This window comes from Tachysurus vachellii, chromosome 18 (genome assembly GCF_030014155.1).
Source record: "Tachysurus vachellii isolate PV-2020 chromosome 18, HZAU_Pvac_v1, whole genome shotgun sequence".
Classification (NCBI taxonomy): Eukaryota; Metazoa; Chordata; class Actinopteri; order Siluriformes; family Bagridae; genus Tachysurus; species Tachysurus vachellii.
This window is the reverse complement of record NC_083477.1, coordinates 14,506,751-14,530,348: the sequence shown is the minus strand read 5'-3', so window position 1 is coordinate 14,530,348 and position 23,598 is coordinate 14,506,751. Positions and strand designations below refer to the sequence as shown.

General features: G+C 36.5%; 1 protein-coding gene across 2 annotated transcripts in view; it reads right to left on the bottom strand.

The window, feature by feature from the left end:
• LOC132861279 (ras-related protein Rab-26-like) overlaps positions 1 to 23,598 on the bottom strand; it is a 73,271-nt gene that overhangs the window by 45,192 nt on the left and 4,481 nt on the right. The window contains exons 2-3 of one of the 2 annotated variants that reach the window (XM_060892713.1): positions 22,397 to 22,507; positions 1,343 to 1,384 (exon numbers count right to left, since the gene is read on the bottom strand). In XM_060892713.1, the coding sequence (XP_060748696.1) occupies positions 1,343 to 1,384; positions 22,397 to 22,507 (153 nt within the window). The remainder of the gene's footprint in view (positions 1 to 1,342; positions 1,385 to 22,396; positions 22,508 to 23,598) is intronic. The other variant, XM_060892714.1, reaches the window with a different exon arrangement.

The window sequence follows — 23,598 nt, the reverse complement described above, 5'->3', positions numbered from 1 at the left end:
CAAAAGTGGAGCTTTTTGATAATGCACACAAACAGTATGTTTACAAATGGCGCAATAAAGCCTTTAAGGAAAAGAACACCATACCAACAGTCAAGCATGGTGTAGGATCCATAATGCTGTGGGGCTGCTTTGCTGCATCTGGTACTGGAGGCCTTGACCGTATCACAGGCATCATGAAATCAGAAGATTATCAAGCAATTCTAGAGCGAAATGTCTTGTGTAAATGTCTTCTAGTGTAAGGAAACTTGGTTTGAGGCGAAGATCATGGGTCCTCCAGCAAGATAAAGACCCAAAGCACACCTCCAAAAGTAGTGTTCTTGAAAAGTATTGTTCAAGAGCTTGAGCATATTGCAACGGAAGTGTGGGAGAAAATATCACCCGAGAAGTGCAAGAAGCTTATAGATGGATATAAGAAACGTTTGGAGGCTGTCATCGCTGCCAAAGGGTGTGCAACCAAATATTAAGGAGGGGTGCCAATATTAGTGCACATGCTGGTTTTCTGTTTTTTCCCTTGGAATTACAATATCTATGTTGAAATAACAATTGTCTTTGTTAAATTACTTTGGACCTCCAATTAAAAGATCCTGCTGATATAAATTTGGTACATTTCCATTTATTTCTGAAGACATTCACTCAGTTATGCAAAACATGAAGGGGTGCCAATAATGGTGAGCAGGACTGTGTATGTATGTATATATATATATATATATATATATATATATATATATATATATATATATATATATATATATATATATATATATCTCATAACGTAACAAATAGATGTTTAACACAACACAGACCAGTACCACAGCTTTAATGAGAAATGGCATTTTACATCAGGGGAACACTTAGCCCAAATTAACATATCTGAAGGCAAAATCCTCTAACAACAGTCTAATTAAAGCTGTTCAGGATGACCTACATAATGCCAGGTTTAAATTAGATGGCAAAACAAAAAAAGAATCACAGAAACTCATACTACTTGCATGAAAATTGGAGATAAAAAGCGGGAAAGAACATCATACAAAAAATAAGATATTGAGTTTAATAGTCAGCACAAGATTAACTTGAACACATTCCTAAGCCCTATTAAAGTTTTGTCTAAAAATCAGCATATCTAATTGACTTTAAATAAAAAGATGTCTTTAATGAGAATGGCACACAAAAATATTTAACTGAGGTAGTCACAGAGGAACATGAATGCACTGGGTCATTGGGAATAGGGCAACAAAAACAAGCTCTCTCACTCGTTTTATTGGGTAAAAATTCCAAGTACAGTTTCCTAAATATTGTATTATGTGGACATGAATAGTACACAGAAAAGAGAAATAGACCTCACCTGCAGTTTGACCTTGACCCCATCAATGTCAAGCACTTTGTTCTGGAATCAGGAAGAGAATGGAAGACAGAAATGTGTTACTTGCAATTTATCTAAACAAAGCCAAAACCTAAACCTGAACTAAAATGTGTCATAACTTCATTGTCCTGGTGCTGAGCTTCACTTATGTTCTGCCAGTCCTCAAAGATCTTGGGTATTCTCCCACCTCCCAAAGTAGGTTGGTAGGTTGATTAATTACTCTAAATTGCCCCTGGCATAAATGAGCAACTGTGATGTGGTTTAAAGGATTCTGTCTAGGGTGTATTACCATTTATTACACAGTGTTGCAAGGATAGTCTTTAAATTCATCACCTTACACAGGTTACTTAAAATTGATGTTTTCACAGTAGACTGAGGGCTCCATTTTTGTGTAACTGCAAACAATTGTAAACTGTAAATGTAAAAGTTTATAGACATGAGTGTTGTATATTGTAACAGATACGTATTTGGGACATTTCCCTGTTAGATTATCTCTGCAAATGTAAGTTGAACCATTCTTCCTTTATTTCCTCTGTTCACTGTGCTCACCTATTCTGAGTTTAATGATTAGTTAAGTTACCTTATTTAAGTTTCTGTTTTTCACATTATCTTTGGCTAGCTCCTGTTGATGTTACAGGGTGTTTACTGGTCTACAGTCTTGTCCTCCGGTCTTTGTGTTTTGCAGCCTTGCTCCTAGTTGTTACAGTATGTTCTGCCATGTGGATTTTGCTTTGGTTTCTGTTCCTTATTCCTGCACTTGCATCTGTGTAATGAAGATAACAACATACAGTAGGCAGTTCCAGGAGAACAACATGTGCCTCAACAGGCTTAGGGCATGTCACCACAAAGTTTGAGGGCAATTGCTGGGACAAGATATTCAGAAAGCCGTGTCTTGTGTTAGCTAAAAATAATACTATTAATTTAAACCACAAAGTTCCATATTGGATTAATATGTCCACAGTATATTCTTCCAGTAGGCCTCTGGCTTATCTACAGGATTATCTACAGGGATTTCAGGAACCTTCAGATGGTAAGTGGCTTCCTTTTACTCTAGTGCCATGTATACTGTTCTTGTTCAATGTTTGCCTGATGTAAGACTGATGAAAATTGAGAACTCAGTGGAAGAGTGACATCTATTTCATGTTACCCTATGGCTTATATGTGATTTCCTGTAATGTTTTTCACTATTGTCCTTGATATTAACTTGAAAACCACTCATTGAGAGATAAACAAATGAGGACATTAAGTACCTCTGTTAATCACCCCCCTCACAGTAGATTAGTTCAGGTCAGATTCTTTAGAAATGGTAAAACTATGTTTTGCTATTTGATTATTTGAATCCCATCTATAAAGCTTAAGTGCTTAAAAGAAGACCTGATTATATTTCAGGTCAAATTTATGCATGAATTCAGAAACTGTTTTCTAAAAAAAAATCACTTCACTTAATAATCTGGTCCTTCAATCAAAACATGCAAACACACCCACCACAGACATCTCGTTTTGAATAGAGTGCTTTCTGACCTTCCCTCTTCTTCTCCCACCCCCCTGCAATAGTACTGACACTGTGCTGACCAGATCTCTATCTCTACAGTGTCTACAGGTCATCCAGCACAGAATTTCACTATAGAAGAATATAATTATATCCTATGGCCTGTCTCTCTGGTGGGCTATTTTTAAAAGGATGGATGCCAAGTTCTGAATCCCTCTTCAAGCAGCCAACACACATTTGAATTTAAATGTGACTAATTAACTGATGATTCACCATTAACACATGGTAGTAGCACAACACATATTCAAATAGAATTAATGTGGTTAGAAAGGTTAGTTGTTCTTAGATAAATGGATCAAGGCAAAAGATAATCTCAGCTGAAGGGCATGTTTGAAGTGAGTGTTCATGCATTTTCAACAACTGCAGAGCTTTTGACTGTGCATGCTTAAAGTATACAGTAAACAGCTTCTGTGACATGCACAGATACTCATATACCATGTACAGTGCATAGTAACTAGTAATCATGGCCATTATTACTCTGAATACAGTAGTACAGTAATAGCAATACTATTTTTTGGTAAAGCAAAGCAAAGCAATACCATTTATTGTAGCCAGTTACTTTTGGTATAAAAAACCCTGAAAAACTCTAAAAAAAAGTACAATAAAAAAATTGCTACCCCATAAAATTTCCATACTGATTTAAATGAGAACTGAAATAAGCTCTAAAAGAGGTTCATTAGAGCAGACATATTCTCTCCTTCCCATACTTTTTAGGAGAGGAGAAAACTGAGAAAACTTATGACTGGGTTACAAGGTTGGGCTAGTTTGAATACTTTTAACACACACACACACACACACACACACACACACACACACACACACACACACACACACACACACACACACACACACACACACACACACACACACACACACACATACACATATCCCTTCTGAGCCAACCCATCCTCACCTGGGTTATATTGGACAGTAAGTAAGGTAAATGTAAATAATGCCCTTTCTACAACAGTTTGCAGTTGGAAAGCCTTCAAATGTTTGGTGATGTCGACCTGAACGCAAAGCTGACTGGAACAGTAGTAAAAGATTGTCTCCAAGTGGTTCTATCCACAGCAAACAAGATTTTGTAAATATTTGGAATAATCTAATCGGTTTTCAGAAAGCAATGTGTAAGAAAAGGCAGTTCCGTTTTGTGAGTCTGTGCCCTTTGGTAGCATCAGATTCTTGTTCTTGGTTGACAGGAGTGCTTTTTTGAGTTTCTATAGACTTCTTGTCAACTCAGACCAGTCTGGTGATTCTCTCCTCTGATCTCACCTACAAAGTGTTACGGCCTGCAGACCCTCTGCACATAGGTTGCTTTTTTCCCTAACTATTTTAGATTAATACATCTTGATATCAAAAGTAAATTGTAATGAACAATTAAATGCAAATTTTGTTTCTATGACAGCAAGCTTTCCTGGGCCATAAGAATGAATGCCTTCCCCAATTTGCATACTGTAATTACTCCTGTGCCCTCATTGACATGTATGACAACTCTTATTTCTTCTGCATGCAACATGCATAATTTCAGTAGAAATCGGGAATACAGATTTATTTAGGAAAAGATTATTAATCTAAAAAAAAATTATTAATCTAAAAAAGGTTTAATTGGCAAAATGTGTGACATGCCTAAAAGAAACTGTGAGGGGCATCAGTCCCAATTATCTCACACTGCACACTAAATTAGACTCTAATTAGGTTCTGTTACAGTCAAAATAATAATCATTTGAATCCAAATAAAAATTTATATGTAAACTTCCTTATTTACCCAATTTGCTCTTTCACAGTTGGAAAGTTGTAAAATTGACACAACTCGGAGTAATTAAAGATACACATATTTAGTCAAATTCACTCAAGTTGAGTAAAATGGTCTAAAAAGCTGTCAGTATTTTTACATTTGGAAATTTAAAAAGACTAGACAAATGCTTTAAAACACACACACATTATTTGCCCTCCTCTGCATACAAGAGCAAATAGACATCCATTTATTAGTTTTATTGTGATTGACAGGGAAATAAGTCATTCCTCCCACCCACAGGACACAGATCACCTTTTGCTTTCAAAAAAAAGTGAAAAATGCACTTTATTATATAATACTATTGACCTCAAATGTTATTAGACAGAGTGTATTAACAGCCCAAATAAACATTTTCAGCATGACATAGTCTTATACAGTGATGCTATAATTAACAATGTTTTTCTTCCCAAGCTAATATAATATAAGATAATCTCAAGTTCATGGTCAGCATGCAATGACCCTGTGTGCACAACTCTCACAACTTCTGAGTAGCACTTATGTCCAGAATTACATTTAAAGTCTAATTTCCAATGTATACAATTTTGCTGTTAAATCCTCCCGGTGCTCACCTGAATACATCCTTCTGAGTGTATGAAATAAAGAGCTGAAAACACACTGCAAATGCTGACTTCTGCTGCCATTGTACCACTTGTTTTATTTAACTTGATTGTGGCACACCATGCTTCCCTACAGACTCCTTAAATTTATATATTTGGCAACACAGCTGGTTAACACTACTGCTTGTATCCACTGGCCTCTAAACAATCCACTGTCAAGACAGAGAGAATTTCTTTGTGAACCACTTCTAATTATAGAAACAGATTAAAAAATTATGAAATAATACTTACAATCATAAAAATCATTCAGGACAATGCCAACAGGCATCAAAAACTTCCACTTATTTCCTAGAGAGCAGATAAAAAACAAGAAATGACACACAATGGATATAAAAAGTCTATGCACCCCTGTTAAAATTGCAGGCTTTTGTGATACTAAATACCACAGAGGTATACACAGGTGGAGAAAATTGTTGGTACCTTTCCAAAAGAAAGAAAAACCCACAGTGGTCAATTAAGTTACTTAAAACTGACAAAAGTAATAATAAAAGTTTACTGAAAATTGACTAATGAAAATCAGACATTGCTTAAAAAACAAACTAATGAAAAATTATAGTACCCCTAATTAGCATCACATGTGTCTTCAAACTTGTAATCAGTCAGTCTTGTTTTTTAAAGGGTGAAATGTAGTCACTGTGCTGTTTGGTATCATGGTGTGCACCACACTGAACATGGACCACAGAAGGCTAAAGAGAGAGTTGTCATGAGATTAGAAGGAAAATTCTAGACAAGCATGTTAAAGGTAAAGGCTAAGGCTAAGACCATGTCCAAGCAGCTTGACGTCCCTGTGACTACAGTTGCAAATATTATTTGTTCTTTAATGGAAGAGCAGCAACAATTTTCTCCATGTGTGTATACAAAACAAATATGAATTAACAACTCATTTGAATTCTTTTTGTCTTTTAGTTTAGTAGTGCTCACACTTTCATATTAAAATATTTATGTATTTAGGTTTCTATTTTTAGTTTTTTTAGTTACTAGTTTTTTTAGTATTTAGTTTCTCCATGACCTTGGTGCTACAAAAAACAATAGCTACATAAAACAACACAGAGCTAAGTAATTAAAGAAAGTTGTCCTACCCACATAAAGTTCAATGTGCACAATCTAGTGCAAACAGTGAGACAATAAACATTATATTCATTCATTCATTCATCTTCTACCGCTTATCCGAACTACCTCGGGTCACGGGGAGCCTGATCCTATCTCAGGCGTCATCGGGCATCAAGGCAGGATACACCCTGGACGGAGTGCCAACCCATTGCAGGGCATACACACACACACTCATTCACTCACGCAATCACACACTACGGACAATTTTCCAGAGATGCCAATCAACCTACCATGCATGTCTTTGGACCGGGGAGGAAACCGGAGTACCCAGAGGAAACCCCCGAGGCACAGGGAGAACATGCAAACTCCACACACACAAGGTGGAGGCGGGAATCGAACCCCAACCCTGGAGGTGTGAGGCGAACGTGCTAACCACTAAGCCACTGTGCCCCCCATAAACATTATATAAACATAATAAATCATTACAGGACAAATAAACAAAACAGTGCCGACCAGTGTGCATACTGTATAAACAGAGAGGGTTCAACTAAAAATACATAATTGTCTAATAGCAGCATTTTGATGAAGTATTGAAATGTGGGGTCCAACACAGCAATTGACTGAGTGCATTTCACAGTTAAGTGTGAGTGTGTGTGTGTTCGGTGTAGTTCAGTTCTGTTTGTTGAGGAGCTTGGTGGCTTTTAGGAAGAAACTAATGGTTTGGTGTTAAGGGCCTGAATGCTATGGTACCTTTTTCCAGATGGCAGGAGGGTGAAGAGTGTGTGTGAGGGGTGGGGTGTGGGGTCATCCACAATGCGGTTGATTTTCCGGATGCAGCATGTGGTGTGAATGTCCGTTGTGGAGGGAAAAGAGATTCTGATAATCTTCTCAGCTGTTCTCACTATTCGCGGCAGGGTCTTGTGAATCGAGAAGGTGCAAGTTACCAAACCAGACAGTGATGCGACTGCTCAGGATGCTCTTCATGGTCCCTCTAAAAAATTTGGTCAGAATGGGTGGTGGGAGATGTGCTTTCTTCAGCCTTTATAGGAAGTAGAGGCGCTGCTGGGCTTTCTTACTGATGGAGCTGGTGTTGAGTGACCAGGTGACCAGTTCTCTGGTGGGGGGTGGGAGGTTTGGTACAGTGTTGAGCAAACTCTGAGTAAAAACTACTGAGCTGAGTTTCACATAATGGTTAACCTTTTCTCCCTGCAATTAAAAAAGCTTGATTTTACCCAACAACCAATTAGGAAAGGGTATTGTCTATTAGCAGAGCAGCATGGCTGACAAACAGTCACAGTCCAATATCTAATTGGACTGTGAGATATTTTTACCACAGTCAAATATCTAATGGGCACGGAGGCTTAGTAGTTAGCACGTTCGTCTCACACCTCCAGGGTTGGGGGTTTGATTCCTGCCTCCGCCTTGTGTCTGGAGTTTGCATGTTCTCCCCGTGCCTCGGGGGTTTCCTCCGGGTACTCTGGTTTCCTCCCCCGGTCAAAAGACATGCATGGTAGGTTGATTGGCATCTCTGGAAAATTGTCTGTAGTCTGCCTTGATGTCCTGCCTTGATACCCGATGACGCCTGAGATAGGCACAGGCTCCCCGTGACCCGAGGTAGTTCGGATACGCGGTAGAAAATGAGTGAGAGTGAGATTTAAATTAATAATGACTAATTATTTATGCTTGGATTAGTGCCATTTCTTTTTCTGTGACCTCTTTTGTCAACTAGCTTAATTCTGTTTTGTTACAGAGTACCAAACAGAGTACCAAACAACTAGTGAACATCGTTTGTTGCAATCTCCCAGCTAAAGATTCTACAAAATTTCAGCAAATGAGCAATGATTCTTCAGTTAAAGTTGTACTGGTTTATTTGTACTTTGTATTGTTTTGATCTACCATACTATTACCATACCATACAATTCAAATTCTCATACCCATTCCCATTGAGAGGACAGGAATTCCATTTTTATCACTGGCGGGGAGAACAGCTCAGTACAGAGAAGGATGTATGTTATGTAAATAGAGCCAAGGCACCATGGGGACTTGTTATCCTCAGCACAGTGCATGAAAAAATCAAATGAGAATTCAATATGAGTAGAATGGGCCAGTAGATCAATCCTTTTTTGGTGAGTCAGTATTGTAGGTGGAAACCTTGCTCTTGCTTTAAGGTCTTTTTACATTTACGCTTTCACCATTAAATGTTTCATAAAGGGCAAATGAAAAGGTGCAAAATGCAGACAATGCAGAGACTCTTGGATGATTTGTACATTCGTTGCCAAAACAACAGCTCAACAGCCATAATTATTTTAATGGTAGATAAATCACCTTCACATATTTCACATTGCTTTTTTAATAAGATTTTAAGAACAATTACTTTGCATTGTCATTTGGCTTGTGTCATAGGTTCCCCTTTTTCTCGTTTGTGGCCCCATAGTGGTGGACAGCACATACTTTTTTTTTTGGTTTAGTCTCTGCCTCTGTCTTTTTTCTTAAATTGAGTACACACTGTCTTTTTTAAAGCATTAAATGGTATTTTACTTTATGCATTTCTGAGCAATGTTCTCTAGTACAGTATGTGTGTCTCATGAGTATTCAATATACTGCTACTTATCATCCTATAGATCCACAACAATACATGTCAGGCTGAATGTGCATGCTGGATAGACTGCTATAAAGAGAAGAATAATTTACCTTGGTGGGGAAACACACCTTCTGCCATATCTTTCAAATATTCATGAAGTCCCCCTGTTTCAGGCTTTCAGCATCCTGTTGACATTAAAATGGCAGGAGGCAATTGTCCTTTCAATTAATTAGAATCATAGCTCTGAACATACAGTGAATTCATTAATGAGTAAAAGAAATGCACAGGCATCTCTTTCTCATTCTGTCTTATATTATACTCAATCTATCTTACCCTTTCTCTATAGAAGGTCAAAACATCTGTCCATTCATCACAACTCTATTAGACAAAGCAAAACTAAAATCTATTCTAAATAATAATATCAAATTGGCTGCTAATTAATAATTGAAGATATTTCTATTCTCATAGCCTAAATTAACATTAGAGTTTCTCTCAGAAGATCATGAATGTTCATCATAATCTTGTTCAGTTGAGAGGAACAAAAAGAAAAATCACTCAGCAATCTAAAAAGCTGCTTAAATTCTTCCAATGTAGAAAGACAAAGTGACATAATGAAAACAGCAGGATGATGAAATCACATACCAAATTGAGGGAGACAACTATACCATATCAACCTGACAAGTACATTAATACTGGCCAATCCCTTGGCACAAATCCAACTTCATCCAAGAACACAGCGAGTCCAAACAAACAGTTGAATCAGAACACTCTCTTTATATAAAATGATATTTTACGCTTTAGAAAGTCTCTAACATGCATATTAATGCACTGCAGAAAATGATCTTTTTTTCCCATTCCATTGTTTGCTTTGTTTCTATTCTCAAACTGAATCATCTGCAGACAGTCAATCAAATAATCCCTGAATATTTCATAATGCATATAATTACTACTGTGCCTTTCATACTAGATACAAAGGAATTTTCCATTTGAAGAATCTCAAGAAATGAACAAAATAAGTACTAATCAGGTGCATAACGAGCTGCAGGAGAAGCCAAAGTGTGTTAAGCAGCAGATATTGTTGTCAGGATTGGAAGGGTATGGGCATCAGACAGTAGAATAAAAGTGTATTGAATAAGAGGGTCAACTAAAGCTAGATATGCACTGGCTATTTTTGAGAATTTGATTTAGTTTATTTTGTTATTAGGTCAGGTTCTTCCTTTTAGGATCTCTCACGGGGTGGAAGATGGGTCCAGTCGGGCCCATCGTCTACTTTCCCTGCCCTTACATCAGGCATTGATCTGTTCCTTTGCTCCTCATTAATTGCCTTGTTGCTCGGCTGAGGAAATCTAAAGGGGGCTATGATAATTCCCCCAGACAGCCAAAGGGCACCTTTTAGTCTGACTTGTTTGTTTAGCACATCCCACAGATGATCAATCAGATTAAAATCTGGGGAATTTGGAGGCCATTTCAACACCTTGATCTCTTAGTCATGTTCCTCAAACCATTCCTGAACATTTTTTCATTGTGGCAGCACATGATCCTGCTGAAAGAGGCCACTGCCATTAACGAATACCTTGAATTCCATGAAGGGGAGTGCTTGGTCTGCAGCAATGTTTAGGTAGGTGTACATGTCAAAGCAACATCTTTATAAATGTCAGGACCAAAGGCTTTCTAGCATAGCACTGGTCTTCAGACATAAGTCTGCCTCCACCAGCTTCCCATGGTGCATCCAGGTCCCATCCAGGTAAGTTAAGCAAGTGCACCCAGTCGTGAAAATACATGGTGAATGGGTTTACATGAGGTTAACACATTTACAAGCCTATTAATATATATTTTAAAAGTTTAAACCCATCATAAAAACTCTCACTTCCTTTTGCATTTATTAAAGAATGTATAAAGGCTACATTTTCAGAGAAAAGAGTCTATTTTTCGCAATACAGCTTTTGTACATTTTGCAAGCAAAGTAAAGTAACCTCACATCTTTCCAGTAATGGTGACTCAAACCACTTCCAAGTTCCACTGAGGCACACAGAACTGGCCAGAAACCCATTTTCTCTGTCTGAAATCCAAACAGAAAATAGCCCCCAAGTGAAAGTATATCTCGAAAAAACCCACCCAAGTAGGATTCAAGCTGAGTGTAGAATGTCTGAGTTTTTATTTAAGATTGAGGATAGATGTTTTTAATTTATAGCATACATTTTTGAAACTCTCTATTCTCAGTTCTGTTCATGTTTAGAGTACAGATATACCATGTCCTCCTCTGTCTAATATCGTTTTTATTTGCACAATAAGTCAAAACAACATTCAACATCTTTCTCTGTGGCATTTGGCTGTTTTGCAACTAGCAGTGCTGTTCTTTATTTTTCATTTGTTTTTTATATGGTATTTTTGATTGTACCTCCCAGTTGGTTCTGAAATTGTTTTTTGTTTAGTTCTATCATAGTTTGATATATGAAGCTGTTTCATAAAAATCCACATTTGGGCTATATTTGTGTGTGAATTGTTTGTGCTTCAGATACAGTTTAGTACAAGTAAGTATATAACCCTGCCTCAGATCACTCAACCCGCTTGAACCAGAACATCATTACCCAGAGGTACCAGGTATGACTCATAGAGCATGTGAAAATTGGAATTCATATCAGTAATCACAACAATAGTCCATCAAATGAATAGGTGGTTGAGGAAAAATTGCACTGCAGCCTATAATTAGACCTGTGCCTCCCTTGGTTCAGTATGAAATTCATTCCTCTTTTTGCCATTCACAGACCCTACCAATGCTTCACCGGAAATTGTGGTTGAGTCACAAGGGTTGAACAAAGCACAGCATAACCTCATTAATCTCCAGTGATATAAAGTTCCAGTTCAATTTGTTAAAAAAAACAAACTAAAAATAAAAATAAATAAATAAACATCATGGTTTCTTTTTTTTTCATTCTTTTTTTGTTTATTATTATTGATCACCAGCATGTTCTGAAAAAAATGTTTTAGTTTAACTCAGTTAAACCCTAAACACAAATCCAAACACTTCAATTCAACTCACCAGCATGCAAAGTCAAAAATATACAACAGCATACAAGACAGAGACAGACAGTCTTCTTCATCTATCCTGATTTTTATTGATTTATATGTAACTAAGCTTTAAATTTCTGGTCTGTCAGGCTTCTCTCATAAGTAGTCGTATTCCTCTTCTTTTGTCCTCTTCTCCTTTAATTTCTTCTGCTTTCTTAGGCCCCTCTTCGAGGGCAGAAATAAAAGCCAGGATGGAGACTATACCCAGATGTTGAGTCACAGCACTGAACTCTTAATGCTGTAGGTGGTTTCCATGCCTGCTCAGATGTGGTCATCCACATGGCAGTGCAGCAGCCACGTTCCCTTAGTGTATGCCACCAACTCCAGTGTCTGAAATGTGCCTGGAATCAAGTCAAAAACATCTTCCCGATGTGGCAGGTCTGTCTTGTAGATGAAGGTCTGACCATGTAAATGCACTGTGTGCAGATCAACTTGACCACCGAACCCAAGAAGATACCAGTTTACCCTCTCTCATGACACATTTCCAGCTTGCCATTAATTCCATGCATTTTATTACTCTCCACAAAATCATCATTTCTGATCAGAGGCTTTGAGCTGTTATAATAGGTTTGGATGTTTTGCTCCAGGTACCATGACATATTCTCATCAAAGATAAAGAAAAGAAGTGCAATTTCTCTATCCACATCCAGTCTTTATCTGTTCTGGTTTAGTGTCCCTTTACTGCAGATCACCAGGGGTCCAACTAGCCCATTGACTGTGTCCTTAATGAAGTCCACAGTAGAGTAGTAAGCAAACGTGATGCAGTTTGGATCAGAGACTCCTGGCCCAGAACTCTCTGGAACAATCCACTGGTACATACTCATGTTTCCAGGCAAAACAGGTGCTGGATTCTGAGGTGAGGTCTTCACTCCATGAGAAACTCATGGTTTCTGATAAAAATTCAAATTTTTAATGCTCTCCTTTAGTGACTTTTTGAGCTTAATATAATTATGCTAATTATAAACATTATCAGACATAATGTTCTTTCTGATCTCAGAGGTAACTTTCTATATGATTAAATTCATATCTTATATGAATACTATATATAAAAGTATGTCATTTGTCATTTATTTTTATTAAACAATTTTGATCGTAGTCATTATTCTTTGATCCAAAAATGTAAGCAATGTAATTTTAAGTAACTATTTTTCCCCTAGATATTACTAATATAATCTTATTAAAGTATGTACAATCATGAAAAATTAGGACAGCGCATTAAATATTAATTTCTTTATTAAAAAATGTCAAGGTCTGATCTTGTTTTACTTTGTACCTGTAGATGAAAGTGATGTAACTGCTTGTAACAACCAAAAATCACTTTGTTTACACAGAGTGTAAAAGAAATCAACAAACATTTATATTTCAACTGAGTAAAAAGTTACAACACCCTGTGCCCTAATAGCTAGTATTTTCCCCTTTGGCTGAAATAACCTCAACGAGACGTTTCTTGTAGCTATCGACCAGATTCTGACATCAACTAGGAGAAAGTTTTCCCCACTCTTCAATGCAGAATTCTTTCAGCTGTTTGATGTTTAAGGGGTTTCTTGAATGCACAGTCCATTTCAAATCATGAGGTATGAGGTTCTTTTCTGAAATGCTGTATTTGGTTTATGCCAAACATTTCCTCTGTTATGGTGTCCAAATAATTATATTTAGACTCATCTGTCCAAAGCACATTGATAAATGGACTGTGCTTGTCCGGTGGGATCATATGTTTGGGATCATGTGCAGACCCTTTCTTTCTCTTCATTTTAGCCTTTCCATCACTTAGAGTGTGATCTTGCAGAACTTCTGCATCTCATCTCTGTATTTCTTTGTGGACTCTAATCTGGCCTTCCTGTTCTTACTGCTGATGAATGGTTTGCATTTTGTTGTATGGAATCTACTGTACATTTCTGTTCTTAAAGTGTTCTTCAAAAAGTGGATTGTTATACTTTCGGTGTTGGTGTTGCCCCAAATTCAGACCTTTAATTTAATACCAAACAAATTGATAGATAATGCCGTAGATAATATTTCTGTCTTTGAAACAGTATTTAGACCGTTTTAATACCCTTCACTAGACTGATGTTATTCCATTTTTTGGATTTGTGTTCCTCTGTGATGTCAGTCTTGCCCTCATGTTTTTTTAAAGACAGCAAATGTTTCTTCCTTGCACACCACCCATGATAATTAAAGTTGTGCAGTCTCTTTCTGATTGTAGATTCATGCATTTTAACATCAACTGTAGCAAGAGCTTGCTGTAGGTCATGTGATGATATTTTAGGATTTTTGGAGACTTCTTTAAGCATCTTGCAATCTAATCTTGGGGTGAATTGCGTCGAGGTCCTGATCTGGCCATGTTGGCAGTTGTTTTAAATGTTCTTCAACTGCAAATGAGTTTCAGACAGTGGAATGACTGATTAAAAATTCTTTGAGATCTTTTTATATCCCTTACCAGACTCATAACCATGAACAGTCTTCTTTCTTAAGGCTTCTGAGAGCTCTATAGATCTCACAATGGTGATACCTCTCACTTCAACGATTAAGAGTAAACCAAACTAAATATCTGAGGCTTAAATAATACAAACGTCCTTTAAAATGCTCTGTAACAATGTTCTAATAATTTGCACCTTATGTGGTACAACTATTTTATCCAATTTAAGTACAAATAAATGTGGGGTGTCCTTACTTTTCCTCACAAGAAATTGATTTTTTTAAATGCCATTATATAGATCTATATAGATTTATATATGTTTAGTTATATTACCTGAATCTTCCAATATTGTTAAAATGAAGATTAAATGCCCATATGTGTAACTATTTAAAAAAAATGCAGGCTTTCATTGGGTGTCCTAATTTGTTCTCATGACTGTATTTAATTAACTACATTTACTTGCTCTGTTTTTTTAAACCAAGGATGCCTCAAAGCATGTAAAAACTATTAAAGGCTCTGACCTCCTCCTTTGTTCTGGATTTGTTCAAAATACATCACTTATCTCCTAAAAAGAGCTTGTCTCCTAAATGATCTCCTGTAATGCATGCAAAGACAGGATACAGACCTCACAGGTTAATTCAATGGGGGAATATAGTCTTTTTCATTTTGGACAAGCAATAATACATTATGTAAAAATGAAGAAATGTACGGGCTTACACAGGGATGAGTGTAGGAGGAGATAGTAAGCCACTTCAAAAGAGAGAGAAAGTAAGCCACTTCATGGGGGAGTGCAGGAGACCTACAGTATCAGAGGGAGCTCTTCATTAGCTTTGATAAATGAGTGTAACATAAAAAAGTCCTGATTCTCTCTCTCTCTCTCTCTCTCTCTCTCTCTCTCTCTCTCTCTCTTTCTCTCTCGGATCAGAATCAATTCTTTACCCGATAACTGATACTTAACTGATACTTCATCTGTTGCTGATATTCTGCAGTGAAACTTAGAAGTGCTTGCAAATAAATAGCAGCGCCAGTTCTTCTACAGTATCATGAAAATGTCTGCCAAAAAGCACAAAGTGCTTGACCAGTGGGATCATGTGCAGACCCTTTCTTTCTCCACACTTTAGACTTTCCATCACTTAGAGTGTGATCTTCATTACAGAACTTCTGCAGCTCATCTCTGTGTTTCCTTTTGGAATCTATGGCATCTACATTTCTGTTCTGAGAGTCTTCTTCAAAAAGTGGATTGTGGTACCTTCACCCCTGCCCCGTGGAGGTTGTTGATGTTGCCACTAGCTGTCATTATTTTCTTTACAACGTGAACAATATTTTTTTCTTTTTAACTGCTGTTGTTTTCCTTGGCCAAACTGTTGGCTATGTTCAATGCTTTTGCAATGCCTTTACTCAACTTTCCCCTTTTTCAGCTTCAAAATAGTTTGCATTTTGACAGCTCCCTACAGTCTTCACAGGGTTCAGATCAAATAGTGATATGACCATTAGCAAATTTATAGGTAATTTCTAACAGTATTTTGCTGTATTTCCACAAAACACTAACAGGCAGTATCTTCTATGTAATTGCTGTAAATAAACAGCAGTTTTACTTTTTTCATCTTCTTTAGATAAACGTAGAGACATTGTATTGAGGGATAGATTATTTATTTATTTATTTATTTATTTTACTTTGCAGTCACTTTAACTTCTCTCCGGGGTTTTATGTGATGATGGGAACAAACATTGATTTGTCAGTGGGAACAAAAAAAAAAAAACAGATAATAATTATTGACTTTTTAAGCTTTTTTTTCTCAAGTGGTAGTTTGCCTATGATGGAGGATAAATGGAGGAAAGGGCATCAATAGACAAATGAATCATTTTTAATCCAAATAATTTTACATTTTTGTCTCTGATAATGCTAAATGGACTTTGGAGTGTGAGAGGACAGATGAATGATATGAATGGGTATTAATACAGAAACCAATAGTTTATTTATTTTTTTACTTTTTGTATGCCTTAGTATTTTTTGATATTTTATATTACTGTATATGGCAAAAATGACCATATATCTTTTGTGCATTTGTTTCAGGCTCTTTCAGTTTCTGGGTCATTGTTTCTGCACCTTGCTTTAAAAGATGTTTCATACATGAGTATGTTGTATTTCATTTCCTATTGCCGCTACGGTTATGAAAAATAATAAAATAAGATATTTTTAATTAAGCCAGTAATTCAGTCTTTAACTACAGTATGATCAGTAAAATCGGTAAATACAGTAGCACCCTGTAAAGGAAATATCGCAGATATCGCAAAAGATACAGTTTAATACTGTTTAAGGGTGTCACACCCGTTGCCCAAGCCTTATAGACATATATATTTCAGCCATTGGTTATGGTTGTCATGGCAATTGGGAGCCTACTGTTATGGAATTGAAATGGATATTTCATTCATTGCGTGGAAATTAGAAGTAATCATTCAGTGACTGGTAAACATTGACTCATGTTAAGATTGACTCATGTTGATTAAGAAACATGTATATTATGCAAAAAGATATTATTAAACATAAAATTCATCTATTCAAATTTCATTTCACGCTGAATATAATTCCATGTCTCACATTCAGCCCAATGCTTAATATAAAAGCCTAAAATTCCCTATTTATGCTTGAAAAATAGTTAATCTGATATAATTAAAATGATAGTTTAGTCTACATGCATAGTTCCTATTGAATTAGCTTAAAGCACTTCCATCAAGACTTAGCATTACAGTGATATAAATGTTTACTACTGCTGGAAATTGTTCCAGTATTATCACATATGTTAAACATCACAATTCATATTAAAGCAAATAAAATAAGCTTTGAATTTGTTACTTTACTATGATAATTGTCAGATTTATTTACTTTGAGTTTAACATACTGTAGACTGATGTACTGTATATCATTTTGCAGATGTGCAGAATCATCTAATGGTTATGCACTAAAAGAAGTGCTTTTGTAAAATGGACTGTAAAATGGTTGCCTAAGAAACAAGAGTTGCAAACACAATGACAGTACCACCATCCTCTAGAGGGCTTTCAGTGAAGAGACATGTGATCACTTTTGTAAATGATTTACAAATGGAATTACATCCTAGATGAATGGAATATATTTCAGTAATGTCTAGCAGTTTAGGTGACATCCAATTTCTGTAGACAAGCAGAGACAGGATATAGTTACTTCAGAAAAAATTATTGAAGGTAAATAGGAAGAAACATTTTTCAGAACGGATACTTGAGAGTTTTATACTTTGTCAAAAATATTGTTAATAAAATATCATAATGATTTTTGTTTTAAAAACAACAGCTGACAATAAAGGGGGGAATATAAAAAAAAAACAGAGGTGGAAAAATTTCTATTTTTCTGTAGCATTTAAGAAAAAAAAACATGTGTTCAGGCCATGAGCTTGTATCTTTTGGGGTAAATGCAAGTGCTGTTGGAAAAAGGATTGCTGTTGCCATGGTTTGCTATGGAAAGAAATCTCTTGTAGCCTATATGTGGCCTTGGGTACCCAGACACAGATGGCTGAAGGAAGAATTTGCTAGAGTTGGATAATCAGAACCTGAAGTGGTAGCATCTTGACTGTATGCATAAAGCTTAGTAAAAAAGTCAAATCTATCTTCATTCTTATGTCTGTCTTCCTGTTCCTAAGATCAAACGTTTTTATTCGAAAATTAAAGTATGAAGACGAATAAACACTGCAATAACAAATACAGTTTCCCATCAGAAACATGGCCAGATCATCATAGTGCCAGCTTACCTTCTTCTGCTGCCATCTCTTCCACAGGAAATCAATCCACATAAATTAAACGAAATTGTGAATCATCAGACTCTGCCATCGTCGTGCATAAGCACTTGCTGTCTAATTTATACCACCCCTTGACAAGTGCCACTGTAATGAAATAATTAATGTTATTCATCTCTCCTGTCAGTGGTTTTAAGGTTATTGCTGAATGGTTCATATTCATCACTGACAGCTGAAGTGAATAATATTGATTATCTCTTTACAATGGCTCATTTGTGTACAGGAACATGCATGTTGCACAAATGATATTCATTTAACCTGGTCAGGGTTGCTGTGTATATTTATTTATTTATTATTATTATTTTTTGTAAATGTGTTTATTTCATCCAAAAAGCTGCAACACGTGGTTTACCATAATTCTACTATCTATAAGACTTGAACTACTTGTCACTTATATTTTCTTATTTGTGTGTATTTGTTGTAACAATGATCGTTATCTATATTGCCAAGTTCAAGCTAATTCTGTATACAGCAGGATATAATAACAACTCTATTTTATTTTGTGTAGACTAAAGGGTTTGGTGTCCTGCTGCAATTGTACACTATACCACAAGATAGCATTACCCATTATGGAATTTCAGTGTGGTTTGGCAAGTTGAACTGAGTTGAGGTTTAAAATTTTAAATCTCAAATTGGCACACTGATATACAAGAGTGTATTCTCGTTTGCAACGGATTTTGGAATATACACTGATTAAACAAGCAAAAGAAGATAAAAAAACAAAACAAAACAAAAAAAAAAACAAAACAAAAAAAAACTTGATTTGTCACATACTGTATGCATATTAGAGTGAAAATACTTGCTTTGAATATCATAGGGGTAAATGCTTTGCTTAAGGGCCCGCCGACCTTTTTATAAATAAAATACTGTACCATTAACATTAACCAAATCTCCTAAAACCCCCATTTACTCACCCCAAACTTTCTTAAAACATTCTTGTATCTTGAGATCTTATTCTCACACTGACACAAAGCTGTGCAAAATAGAAGTGAACAAATCCCACAATGTGCTCATTTGCACTAAACGGGAGAGCTGATGTCATACTGCTAATAGGATTCTATTCATTAAAATGTTTGCAGCAACAAATTAGTTGAATTAATTATTTACCAAACTAAATACATGGGCACAGCTTTCCTATTGCTGTATCACTAAAATTAACTAATGTATTTTATTTTTAGTAATGTCTCATGGCAAGCTAATATTGTTTTTATGTTTTACAGCTAAGATTGTGTTACTTATGTTTTACAGCTAAGACTGTGTAACTCATCAGTGTATGCCACAATCTTTCATTAAAAAGTAAACTGTGGTTCCTTGAGGAAACCTCTTAAAAGCCCACTGAGATATAGTTTCTCTTTTATAGAGAATGCGTCCATCTCTAATTATATTTTTAGCAGGTCCTACCTCCCCTATCGGTACTTTATGACCAGCCCACTGCACACGCTGTTCAGAAAAGTCTGTTCCATTGTACACTCTCAAACACACTCGCCCACACACACACGCCATGTGGCGTATAATTTTTTTCACCAGTTCTTTGTGCTCAAGTAGCAATTCTCCCAGGTCTATACACTCTTCAACCTTCTCTGTGATTCTACACACATGCACAGGTAGCATTGGGATTGTATGTGTGTAGCTTACAAATCACACAAAAGCACCGAGGCAACATTATTTAAATGAGTCTTGCTGTGAAGTATAATAAAGTAAAACCTTCAGCCTGTTAATGGAATAGAGCAAGAAATGCATTAACCTGATTGTGCAACCATTATTCAAATATAATTATATAAAAAAAAATAATCAGTTCCTCTGACAGCATAAATGTATATATTATTGTATATATAAATATATAAAATATGCAAAAACATTTTACATTTTGTGCTTCAACATAATGTTGGATTGTTCAGTTTTAGTTTAACAAAGTAGTGTTTTTTCAAAACAGCTAGCAATTTCTATTGTGATTCTCTGATTCTCTCTCAGCTCCAGTATACTCTCTCAGCACAGTATTAAGTAGACACTTAAATTTGTGACCCCGAATTGGCTTCTGTAGCACTTTAGCACTTTATAACTGATTCTGTCCGACACATATAAATAAAATATATGCCCTAATAACTGAAGTAGTAACACTTATGGCACAATCAGGGGATACATTTCAAAAATGATTCCAGTCACTAAATGCCACCATTCACACATACAGAATCTCACAGAAGTGAGTACACCTTTCACATTTTTGTAAATATTTTTCATGTGACAACACTGAAGATATGACACTTTTTGGTACAATATAAAGTAGTGAGTGTACAGCTTATATAACAGTGTAAATTTGCTGTCCCCTCTAAATAACTAAACACACATCCATTCATTTCTAAACCGCTGTGAGTACAAAAGTGAGTACACCCCTAAGTGAAAATGTGTCAATAATTTGTGTGGCCACCATTATTTTCCAGCACTGCCTTAACCCTCTTGGGCATAGACTTCACCAGAGCGTTACAGGTTGCCATTTGAGTCCTCTTCTACTTATCCATGACAACATCATGGAGCTAGTGGATGTTAGAGACCTTGCGCTCCACCACCTTCCATTTAAGGATGCCGCACATATGCTCATTAGGGTTTAGGTCTGTAGACATGCCTGGCCAGTCCATCACCTTTACCCTCAGCTTCTTTAGCAAAGCAGTGGTCATCTTGGAGGTGTGTTTAGGGCTGTTATCTTGTTGGAATACTGCCCAGAATGCAGTCCAGTCCCTGAAGGGAGGGGATCATGCTCTGCTTCAGTGTGTCACAATACATGTTGGCATTCATGGTTCCCTCAATGAACTGTAGCTTTGCAGTGCCAGCAGCACTCATGCAGCCCCCGACCATGACACTCCCACCACCATGCTTGACTGTTGGCAAGACAGACTTGAATAATAAGTTTATCTTGGTCTCATCAGACCACAGGACATGGTTCCAGTAATCCATGCCCTCTGCTTGTCTTCAGCAAACTGTTTGAGGGCTTTCTTGTGCATCATCTTTAGAAGAGGCTTCCTTCTGGGACAGAAGCCATGCAGACCAATTTGATGCAGTGTGCGGCATATGGTCTGAGCACTGACAGGCTGATCCCCTACCCCTTCAACCTCTGCAGCAATGCTGGCAGAATTTATACATCTATTTACAGTACCAAACACAACTTCTGGATATGCACTCAACTCGGCAAGGCCTGTTCTAAGTGGAACCTTGTCCTGTTAAACCGCTGTATGGTCTTGGCCACCGTGTTGCAGCTGAGTTTCAGGCTCTTGCCAATCTTCTTATACGTAGCCTACAACATCTATATGTAGAGCAATTCTTTTTTCAGGTCCTCAGAGAGTTCTTTGCCATGAGGTTCCATGTTGAACTTCCAGTGACCAATATGAGAGAGTGAGAGTGATAACACCAAATTTAACACACCTGCTCCCCATTCACACCTGAGACCTTGTAACACTAACGAGTCGCATGACACTGGGGAGAGAAAATGGCTTATTGGGCCCAATTTGGACATTTTCACCTAGGGGTGTAATCACTTTTGTGGCCACGGTTCTTCAGTGTTGTCACATGAAAAGATATAATAAAATATTTACAAAAATGTGAGGGGTGTACTCACTTCTGTGAAATGCTGTACACTACATTTATGTAATCATTTAGTAGCAAGTTAAAGTAACTAATCTCCCTACTCAGATGTCTTTGGGTATTGGGAGAAAACCAGACATTTCAGAGGAAATATTGGGAAGGACATAAAATTATTATTCTGATATGCTGGACATCCCTTGGGCAATTCTACAAGTTTCTATTAATGCTAAATCTAAACTTACCATATCAGAAAACAATAAACAGATAAACAGAGTGATTTTATTAACATGATAAAGATATCAAACATAGCAGTTTTACTAAATTAAATTATTTTAGTGTCATGTCATTTAACGCACATTACTGATAGTCACTGATAGTTAGAAGTTCCTTAAATAATTTAATTAATTGAACTTAATTTTAAAACAGGCCAATAGCTTTCAAAGACCAGCAAAAGCTCTAAATCAAAGTATGTTAGCAAAATTAAAAAAAAATCTGAAATACATTTTTAATAAATCAGCATCTCCAACTTTTTAAAATTTCTTGTGTCTGTGTATGTCACACTTACCCTAAAGTCAATTCCCACAGTAGAAATAAAGCTGCCAGCCAGAAATGCTCCATCCTTAAAGCGCACTAGCAGACAGGTCTTCCCTACTCCTGAGTCGCCTACCAGCATCACCTGGAGCAAAGACAACTCATTAGTGCTGACTACACACACACACACACACCCACCCACCTTACTGTTCTTGTGAGGAAATCTCATTGTCTTAACTAATTTATGCTTTGCATCCATACTCCATAAATCTAACCTTAACCTTAAACTACCCCAAAGACCAAAAGGAAACATTGGCTATTTCATTTTCTTAAATAAAAGTGCAATTTTTTTTAAGAAAAATAAACATATTACACTGTCTGCCAAGAAAGAGCTTAATTTTACATTAGATGATAACTTTTCAAAAATATTGTCTGGAAGGCTTATCTTTTACTGATCGGAAGGTCGTAAGTTCGAATCCCAGGTCCACCAAGCTTCCCCTGCTGGGTCCCTGAGCAAGGTCCTTAAACTATTGCTCATTTGTATAAACTGAAATAAAATGTAAGTCACTCTAGATAAGGCTGTCTGCTAAATGCCATACACGTAAATGTAAATATACACTATGTGAATTATTCATAAGTGGTAATTTGTTCTTGGATTATGAAACCAAGAGAAATGATGGACAGTGTATAACATGGCATTGCTGATTTGGTTGGGCATATGCCAATTTTTCATGTTCTCACCAAGTCAGAAATAAACTTGTCAACAGTTGCACAAGTGGCACCACAGGAGGAGTGACATTTATAATCTAGCTCTGTGCTGGTATTTTTCTAGCTGAGGTAGCTTCAGAATTGTTCATGTGTTGCCAGTTGTCATGTCCCAAATTTACAAAGTGAATTATAAAAGCATACAAAATCACAGAAGAGGATAGAAAGCATTTTTGTTATACATTTTGCCTGGTTGCAAGTTATTTACATTAAATATAATTTGTTCATTTAATATTTATATCTTACAGTACATCTGTATATAATAAATGTGAGTAATATCGATTATATTAAAACATCGGCACCTGTCAATATTAAACAGCAAGTGAATATGAAAATTGGTCAGTGTAAGGATCCGAATCAGTGCATCTCCAAAACAGGCCCTGTGGGGGGTTCCTGGTATGCAGTGGTTAGTAAAATCCAAATGTGTACTAAAGAAGGACAACTGATTACCTGGGGACAGGGTCCTGGGCA